Below are 10,052 nucleotides of genomic sequence, written 5' to 3' on the forward strand. Positions count from 1 at the left end.
TTTTACGTGAAAAATTTTAGTCACGTGTGCATTAAATAAATTATATTCATATATAATATTTTGTAAAGTACATTAGAAAATCTCGTGTAACGAGTCCAATTAAAAAAATATTAGCAATAATCAAACTCCTAATTTTTATGTATGAAAATTATACAACATTCACCAAGTCATGTTTTTTGGGCATTATATAACTATTATTCTTTTCAATTAAAAGGTTGAATCCCCATCTCCGACCTGACAGAGCATATGATCAAATTTTATCTATATGATCAATCGAGCTGTCCGTGCAGGCATTATATAACTATTATTGAAGCTAGCTAAGATTTCTTTATATTTGTAAATTATGATTAATTATCTCGGCTACCACTATAATGTGCACAGTAGTGTCATTCACGCAAGTGTAGTTTTCTCTTTTAATTAAATCTTAGATAGCTTCAGTAATAGTCATCAGATCCCAATCTTGATTATATAGTATATGCGATAATATATTTAATTTATGCATGTCATGCATGGTTTCAATTTTCATATTAAGGTTTATATTTTCATATTTCAATGTTCCTCTGACTATTCAAAAATATTTAGTAGATAGCTAGTCACATTATATTTGACCCAAAACAAATAGTCTAATGGTATGTTTGATTCATGGACTTCACTATAGTGCAGAATTATATTAGCATTTAGCAGCCATGTGGTTCCTCCTCTTCTACACGATCATCACTAATCTTCTTCTCCGGCAAGCCTCCACCGGCGCCGGCGCCGCCGCTGCATCTTCGTTAAACATAACCGCAGTTTTCGCGTTCGGCGACTCCATCCTGGACCCCGGCAACAACAACCATCTCGTCACGGTTGCTCGAGCCGACTACCGCCCCTACGGCCAGGACCTGCCGGAGAAAACCCCGACCGGAAGGTTCTCCAACGGGAAGTTGATCACAGATTTCGCCGTCTCCCTCCTCGGCCTCAAGGAGATGCTGCCGCCATATCTAGACCCCGCGTTGAACGACACCGGCTTGCTCACCGGAGCCAGCTTCGCCTCCGCCGGCTCCGGCCTCGACGACTTGACGGCGAGGGAGGTCAACGCGATGACCATGGGAGATCAGTTGGAGCTTTTCGAGAAAGGGTTAGAGAGGATTCGAAGAAAAGTTGGCGCAAAGGAAGCTCGTTATGTTGTGGGTAACGCTTTGTTCGTTTTTGCCGTTGGGACCAATGACGTTGCTCGGAGTTATTATGGTTTGCCGTTTATCAAGACTTTCACTTCATCCGGTTACCATGATTTTCTTCTCAACAACTTCGAATCCATTATATTGGTAAGTTTACTATTCCCTTATAACATCCACCATCTACATTTCAAGAATCTAATTCGAAATCTTCTACTACGAGTGATGGATTATATGAACTGGGGGTCCGGATTTATACAACCCGAATATATGATCGAATACGACGAACGAATAATAAAATGATAAATATTGTATTAATTGAGTGTATAATGCTAGAGGTCCGGGACGTGTAATAACGTTACAAGTATTGTCTGAAGGTAGAAGATGCTTGAATAGGACACCGGGGGTGTTTTTATACCCCTTGGCTGGACCGGGCCCGGGTCACGCGGCCGCGGGATTCGCTCCACGCAAGGACCCGGTCCTTGGCCGAGCACGGAGCTCGGCCAAGGTGCCGGCCATGGGCTCGGCCGAGCCCGTGGAGGTCGGCTCGACGACGAGCCGACCTCACGCCAGGCCGACCCCGGGTGTGCCGGCGACCCCGGGTGTGCCGGCGACCCCGTGGTGGTGACCCCGGGGTGCCGAGCCCATGTTGGCTGACCCCAGGGTGGTTAGTCGACCCCGGAGTGGTTCGTCACTCCGTGTGCACAGTAACCGGGGACCCCGTGATAGTAGTCGAGGTCCCCGTGGTAGTAGTCGAGGATCCCGGAGAGGTAGACCCCTCCATGGTCTGACCGGTCGTGTGCGTAGTCCTCTCGTACCGAGTGTGATCCGCTCCATATTGCTTCGCTCCTTAATTATTCCATCAACAAGAATCATATTCTACTTGATCACGGGCCATCTCGAGATACATACACAATTTTATTGTAGGATTGATTTGCATGATATTACTAGGCTCACAATAGATGATGGACCGAAACCTAAAAGTCAAAACTTCTATGGAAAAGGGTCAAATAAGTCTTCAAATTTTAGTTTGAAAAGTCAATTAACCCCTAAACTTTTTAAAGACACAATTATACACATCAACAATTTATTTTGATGAAATGAAAGTCTAAAAACCGGTTAATGACCTGCTGTCACAGGTCATTAGGGTTCTGATCATCACCCATATATATCTAGGTCGCCTTCTTGCCGAAGTAGGGGGTCGCCTTCTCGACAAGAAGAACTATTGAAAAACTTAAAGCTTCCTTACTAGCTAGTTTCATTCATTTCTTTTAATTGAAGAATGACTTATATGGTATATAATGAACAATAATGTAGTTGTAGTGACCGACACAACTCGAATCAAATTCATATTTGTTTCACATTGGTGAGAATTCTAAAATCTGAATTAGTAATTCGATAATTTATCTGAATGAACATAATTTTAATTATGATTGTGCTAATGTAATTAATTGCAGAGGTTATACAACATGGGAGCAAGAATGTTTGGGTTGTCCGGTCTGCCGCCGGTGGGGTGTTTGCCGATTCAGATGACACTAAACTTATCACCTGGAGATTTTCTTAAAAGGGTTTGTATTAATCAACAAAATGTTGATTCACAAGCTTACAACACTAAGCTCCAAGCCCTAATTTCCAGGCTACAAGTGAGGCTAAAGGGCTCCAAAATTGCATATTTTGATGTCTTCAATCCAATGATGGACATGATCAACAATCCACAAAAATATGGTGAGCTAAAACTTTAATTATTATTATTATTATTATTATTATTATTTTTTAACTCACCATCCCTAATGGTGTATTTCCAAACAATGTGTGGTGCTTTTATTCATCCCTAATGGTGTGTTTTTGGTGATGCGTACCTAATTTGTGTGTTTTTTTTTTTTTTTATGTTTTTTTCTTTTTTTGTTCTTTCTTTTTTTTTTTTTTTTTTTTTCAAAGAGGTTTATTAAAAAAGGAAGGCCAAGGCCAGTACAAGGTCCGGATGGACTTAGGCCCCACATGGCCTAAATCCTACTAATAAGCTAAGTAAGGAAAAGTAAGATAAGACAAGATAACATAAAGTGGCCCCCGGGGCTCTAACATGCATGCCCCAAGCCCTATGCTAGCTATCACTAACTAATCGTAGGCAGGAGTATGTCAAAAGCAGTAAGTAGACTGAGATGCTGCACCAAACTGCATCTCCCCACCATGTAATCTGAAGCACAAGTAGCGAGGATAGATGCCTCGCGTGTCACAAACGTGGCCCCCCAGCCAGTTGCACTACAGCGACTACACACCATAATGCCGCCTAGCCGAGATGCACCACAACTGCAACACCTCCCGGAACGCTATCGACTGCCCTGTAGACGACAAAGCAGAGATGTACAGCTAACAATGGCACGCAGGCTTAAGTCCAGTAATGGCACGCAGCCCTGAGACACGGCACAAGGCAGCCAATAGCAGAACTCCCGATCAGCACCAGCACAACCAGAACCAACCCTAACGGGATTAGCTACTATGGGCCAGCAGCAAGCCTGGACTACCGCCAACGGATTTGAAAAACACCTACCCGGCCACCGTTCAGCCCGGGCTACGATGCAATTTTTACCGCTTGCATCGGCGTTGAGACCTGGTCTTTTCCAAAGATGCCTGCAAAGGCGAAACCAAAAAGAGCCCAAGACCAGTTCATGCCTCCGAGGTCAAAGAAGCAGCACCTGCAAAAATAGAAACAAGATAGAACAAGCTAGCATCGTGTTCCCATGACCCAACTATCACATCTATCTCGGGTGAGTGTTTAAGTTTATACCAGGCTGACGCGAACAAAAGCAACCCCCCAAATAATAGGCCGTCCCCCCGGAGTCCAGAAGGAACTCAGCTACTATTGGCCAGCAGCAAGCCTGACCAGGTCAACGGATTTGATAATCCTGCCCGGCACACCGTTCAGCCCGGACTAGGGTGCCCTGTTGTACCGCCAGCACCTTACGTTGAGACTCAGCACTGCGAAGCAGGGCTTCCCGGTCCCCAGAGAACCTCACACACTCACTATTTTTTAACTCCCATCCACTCTTTCTTTTCCTCCCAACTCTCCTTTTTCTCACTCCAATTCTTTTCACTCTATTCTTTTCTCTTTTCTATCCCTCATCCTTTTCTTTTCTTTTTTCCTTCTCTTTTCCTTTTCTTTTTTCCTTTTTCTTTTCTTTTTTCTTTTTTCTGTTTTTTCATATTTCCAAACTTCCAAAACAAAGTACAAGTACAATCACGGGGGATCATTAATATCAAAAAACACATAGGGCACATCATCATGTATCAGTAAAGCACGGACCCTACGTGGCAGATCATTGAGGCTCCGAAAGATGGCCTGGCCCGGCTTATCCACCGCCCAGTTAGCTAGCGCCTGTGCAGGCATATTGGCCCTGGACGGGCACACAGAAGCAGTAACCACCCCACAGGAACACAGAAACCGGAGTCTGGTCACAACATCATCTAGAATCCACGGCGGACAAACAGAGATATCAACGTAGCTAGCCAACTCCGCCCAAGTGGACTCTATATCAATCAAAGTAGTTCCCCCGGCCAGGCACCATTCCAGGCAGGAGAAAAGGACCCGGAACATTCCCCGGGCGTGCTCCCCGTGGCCAGACCACGCAACCCCGTAGCAGAAGCCACCCTCCTGGTTGCGCACCACGGCCGCAGCCCCCCCAGCCGCCGAAGACCGAGAAAGATTGATCTTTAACGCCCCGGCAACCGGGGGAGACCACCTGACCGTCCTAATAACACGCCTCGGCACATGTGCCTCCAAGTATGCCACAATAGTCCTCCAGTTAGAGGGCAGGATATGCTGCATGGGCCAACGCCTAAACAGGCATTCCGCCACCCCCTTTGCCACCCCATACATCACCCGTGCAACGCTGGGTGTGTCTCGGCCGTACATGCACCCATTACGGTGCTTCCACAGCTCCCACAACACCAGATACGGCAACCTGCAAACAACAAAAGACAAAAGAGGGTTACGCGCCCCCGCCCGACCCCATCCTGCAATCAAAGTCCTAAGACTCCGGTGTCGCAAGTAGAGGCCGAGGGACGCCAAAACATATCTCCAAGCAGCTCTTGCTGTTTCCCCAGAATAAAAGATGTGATCAATTAATTCATTTTATAGTTTATTCTAATAGGTTTATTAGTCCCTAGATTTTTATTTGTTTCATTTCTAATCTTCAATTTTAAAAAGCGTTTCACTTTTAGTTCAAAATGCATGTAAATGCAGAAGGGAGGGTGAGATTTTATACAATGGGGCATTTTGAATTGCACTAAAAGTTAGATGATTTGAAAAGTTTAGAACTAAAGGGGAACAAATTAAAAGTGATAGTCAAATATATAAATAACATTAAAGTTGATGGATCAAAAGTAAAATTAATGTTTTTTTTTTCTGAAAGGATAAACGTTTTACATGATTGATTTACCATGCATGATTTACATCTTCCCAAGTGCTCTGTCGGGTCGGGATGTGGGGGCCCTTAGGGTTGGGGATTCAACCTTTTGGGAAGAATATAATACCAATCTTATGGGTTTTTTTTTTTTTTTTTTGAGAAGAAACGACGAAATTAGATTAACCGGAGTCAAGCTCCAAAGCATGAACAACAAAAGGAAAAGGGATCGAAAAATAGTCCACACGATCAGTCTTAGATAAGGCCTCCCTAGCTAACCAATAGATAAACTTGTCTAATGTAGTAATGGGTCACCAAGTGATGAACAAATTGAACATTTTTTATTTTTTTTTTTAAAAAATAGTCAAATAAGCCGATAAACTTTATCTAAGAAGTCAATTAGACCCTTAAACTTTTAAAATTTGTAATTAAATTCACAAACATGTTATTTTTGAGCAATGAATCCACAAACCTATTGGTGACCTACTGACATGTAATTACAGGCCAATTAGGGTTCCGGCCAACTTTGGCGAATGTCCAACCAAATTTCGACAATCCATGTCAAATACCAGCGACCGGTGACTGTCAAACAATCACTGGTATTTGACATGGATGGCCGGAATTTGGTTAGACGTTCGTCGGAGTTGGTCGGAACACGAATTGACCTGCAATTACAGGTCACTAACAGGTTTGTAGGTTTTATTGTTCCAAAATAATATATTTGTAAGTTTAATTACAAATTTTGAAAGTTTAATGATCTAATTGACATTCTTAGGTAAAGAGGGTTTTTTTTTTTTTTTTTTTTTTTGACTATTTTCATTTTAAAAAAAATTAATTCATTGGCTACCAATTAAGAGCATCTTCAATGATTAGGGGTATATGTTTCTCCACATCATCAACTCAATATCTATCTATTTTCACATCATAGTCTAATTTTATTTATATTATAATATCATATATAAACAAACGACCAAAAAAGAGGGAGAGAGAGGTAACCACTTCTTATGCAAGTACTCGCTGAGCGCATGTGTGTAACAACACATGTTGTAGCTATTAGCTAATCTAATGTAATTTAACTTAATTTATAGAGAAGAGTTGAACAGATACTATAATGTAATAGAATCAATAGCTTTAATATATATATATATATATATATATATATATATATATATATATGAGACAGAGTTGAATTGAGTTATAAGGATAAAGTTTTCCTTTGGGATGCTTTTAATAAGAGTCCAATTATAACTCTTCCGACCTTGGGCCTCTAAAAAAAATAACTGGTTCATATTTGTGGGTAGAAAATCACTTAGCTTGGTTGAAATATAAAATTTATATTTTTATTGAAAATAATTTTAATATAGTATCAAAACTTTCACACATATTACCCATTACCAAAATATCTTTATACATCAAATTGATATCATGTATAGAGTTATTCAATATCCATATAATTAATTGTCTAGTGTTGTAATGTATATATAGGAATAGAGCACACAATGGAAGGATGTTGTGGAACGGGCTTACTTGAGTTAGGTCCATTATGCAATGCATTAACTCCAACATGTCCAAACCCATCAAACTATCTATTTTGGGATGCCATTCATCCATCACAAAAAACCTATCACACTCTTGCCAAGGTTTTCTACAACAATGCTCTTCCCCTTCTCTTGTGAATTTGCACAACCTATGAGGGCAATGGAAGTTTCACAAGAATCTCCAAGAAAGTTAGATGCAAATCGAAAGCGTGGCGAGAACGGGAGAAGGTAGTTTTTTTTCATCTTTCTCATGTTTGTAATGATTGAGCTTGTTTTATGTTCCATCGATGTAAATGTGTATGTGTCCTTGCTTAATATTTTATAGATCTACACGTTAACTTCATCGATCACAGTATTTCTGAGGATTATGTTCAATTCATTTGCCCTTATTGGAGTTTGAATTTACTTGTTTGCAATTCAATGAGCTTGTTCTCTATTCCATAGAGGTAAATGCTCGCTCGTTCTTATTTAATTCCTTATTGATCTGCATTATAAATTTCATCTGAATATTTTTTACGATCTTGTTTGTCTACCCTAAGATTCGTTGGACTTTGAATTTAATTGTTGCAAACCCTTGGTATGCTTGAATTGAATGTTCAATTTAGCTACAAATTTGGTACAATAATGAGATCCTTGGAGAGGGAAATTAAACATATGATCATCTTAGAATGTGGTGGTTATGGGCTCTCCACATACAAGAATTCTTTGAGAATTTTAATAATAGTCATATGTGATGTTTGATGAAGATTAGGATGCAAAATTTATGAGATGTACTAGAGGATAGCTAGAGATTTGGTTCAATAATTGTCTATATCTTTGAATGTCTTTTTTTTCAGATTAGGGCATATTTCTAATGCCCTCTTTGACCTAATCCCAAGCATACTTGTACTAGAGATTAAATTGCAATTCCTCCTTGTAGACTTACTTCTCAGGTTTGGTTGTACTACTACTCAACTGTTCATCATCATTACACCTAACACTGCTTCCATAATTCTTAGTAATTGATTACTCATTTAATTATATTGATGGAAAATGACACTTCCATCTATAGATTATAAAGGAATAAAATTTTTTTGTTATGAAGTGACTTTTTTAATCGTACCCTTGCAAAGTTATTAACAGTTAGCTGAAAGATATTTAAAACCTTGATAAACCAAGAAGTCTTTGGTAACTACTTCATGCAACTAGCTTTAATTTGTATGTGTTATAGTTATGTAGAGTAGTTTCAACCATTGTTGCTCACGAGAATATTGATAAAACTTCAAACCTTAATCCTGTGATTCAAATTTCGAGCTACCATATAAGGGGACATATCCTTGAATTCTATGTTTCATTGTTGAGTTAGAGCTCATTATCTTCTGTTGAAAGAGTCATTGAATTCTCTCTGTTTCAATATCGAGTTAGAGTTCATCTTCAACTGAGAGAGATATTGAAATCTCTATTTCAATGTCAAGTTGGATGTCATTTTCAGTCGAAATAGCCATTGAATTCTTTGTTTCAATGTCAAGTTAGGGCTCATTATCTTCAGTCGAAAGAGCCATTGAGTTCTATGTTTCAATATCGAGTTGGAGCTCATCTTTAGTCAAAAGAGGCATTGAATTCTTTGTTTCAATGTCAAGTTGGAGCTCATTTTTAGTCATAAGAGCCATTGAATTCTTTGTTTCAATGTCAAGTTGGAGTTGAAAGAGCCACTAAATTCTTTGTTTCAATTCAATGTGGCTCAAGTTTTGAATTCCCGCTATCAATCATTAACTTCTTAAGAATTGGGTTTAAAAAGTCACTTCACAAACAATTGAGAAACAACAAAAAATTAGTGATGACAAGTAGGTCGTGCCGGTTCAGCCCACATTTTTAAAATGTTAGATCTACTTGGCCACTTCAATCTGCTATCAAAATATTTAAATTAATAATTTTAAAAATATTTTGTCTATAAATTATATATTTTATACTTGTATTAAGTTAGGTACCAAATTACTATGTCGAGATAAATCGAATGTCCTTTCCTAATTAAAATTTTGAAATCTTGGGGCTTAAAAAATCACTAGCTAAGTATATATAAGTAAAAAAGGAGCAAAAAAATATGACTTTAGACACAGATGTGTAAATGTGTACTAGTATAGAAGTCATATATAGATTTACATAAACTTAGAAGAAACTTAATCTGCACCCTCCATGCCCAATCATTATTGTGTGAATCATAGTCCACACAAGTTGTATGGACCATATTTTGTATACTGTATGATAATGTACATTCAGTATAAAAATAATGTACATTATATTCAGGGAAGGTATATTATTTTTGTACTAAGTGTATATTATATTGTATAATGTACATACAATACCAAAATAATGTACATTTAATATATTAAAAATGTACTTTTTATTACGGTCCATGTAAACACTGTGTGGACGAATAATTTGCCCTCTACCCTTCTTCTTCTTCTTCCTGAAAAACAATGCCTTCTCCCTGGCGCCTCATCATAGCCGTCGCATTTCTTCTCATTTTCCTTTTTGTTCAACCAAGAATCATGACTCCATCGCCGCCATGGACGATCGTAAAGAAAACTGAAGCTTCTGCAACACTTCCAATAGATCATCAACAAAACCATTATTATTCTACAAGAATGTCATCATCAAAACCCAGAAAGCACAATCTCCCAGTCAGGGAAACTGTGTTCAGTGATCTGTCCAAAGGTCCTGTTCCTCCTTCCGGTCCATCCAACATACACCATTAAAATGGTGGAAATGGTCCCAGAAAATCATACATTAATTTTTTTTAGGTGACTAGGTAATCTTGCTGTCAGTACGACTTGAAGGTGTTCACTAAGTAATTAAATCCTGTCTTATGACCCTAACCAGCAAATTAAAGGATCAAACCACATGTAAACTCAAATTAACCAAGAAGGTCAATATATAGGCTGCTATTGTTGGGAGTCGATCGAACTTGTACATTTATTTAT

At 39.2% G+C, this 10,052-nt stretch overlaps 1 protein-coding gene across 1 annotated transcript; it reads left to right on the forward strand.

Annotated features, from left to right (window-relative positions):
* Window positions 1-686: 686 nt before the first annotated feature.
* Window positions 687-7,430, forward strand: LOC109186262 (GDSL esterase/lipase At2g40250). The gene is made up of 3 exons (XM_019336188.1): window positions 687-1,304; window positions 2,612-2,879; window positions 7,040-7,430. The coding sequence occupies exons 1-3, from the start codon at window positions 687-689 to the stop codon at window positions 7,228-7,230; spliced, it is 1,077 nt and encodes a 358-aa protein (XP_019191733.1). The 3' UTR covers window positions 7,231-7,430.
* The last annotated feature ends 2,622 nt before the right edge of the window (window positions 7,431-10,052 follow it).

The sequence above is a fragment of the Ipomoea nil genome, unplaced genomic scaffold (genome assembly GCF_001879475.1).
Source record: "Ipomoea nil cultivar Tokyo-kokei standard unplaced genomic scaffold, Asagao_1.1 scaffold1407, whole genome shotgun sequence".
NCBI lineage: Eukaryota > Viridiplantae > Streptophyta > Magnoliopsida > Solanales > Convolvulaceae > Ipomoea > Ipomoea nil.

Coding starts and splice junctions, on each gene's coding strand:
- LOC109186262 (XM_019336188.1), top strand. CDS start 687: ATGTGGTTCCTCCTCTTCTACACGATCATCACTAATCTTCTTCTCCGG. Junction 1,305..2,611: donor ACTTCGAATCCATTATATTG/GTAAGTTTACTA, acceptor AATTAATTGCAG/AGGTTATACAACATGGGAGC. Junction 2,880..7,039: donor CAACAATCCACAAAAATATG/GTGAGCTAAAAC, acceptor ATGTATATATAG/GAATAGAGCACACAATGGAA.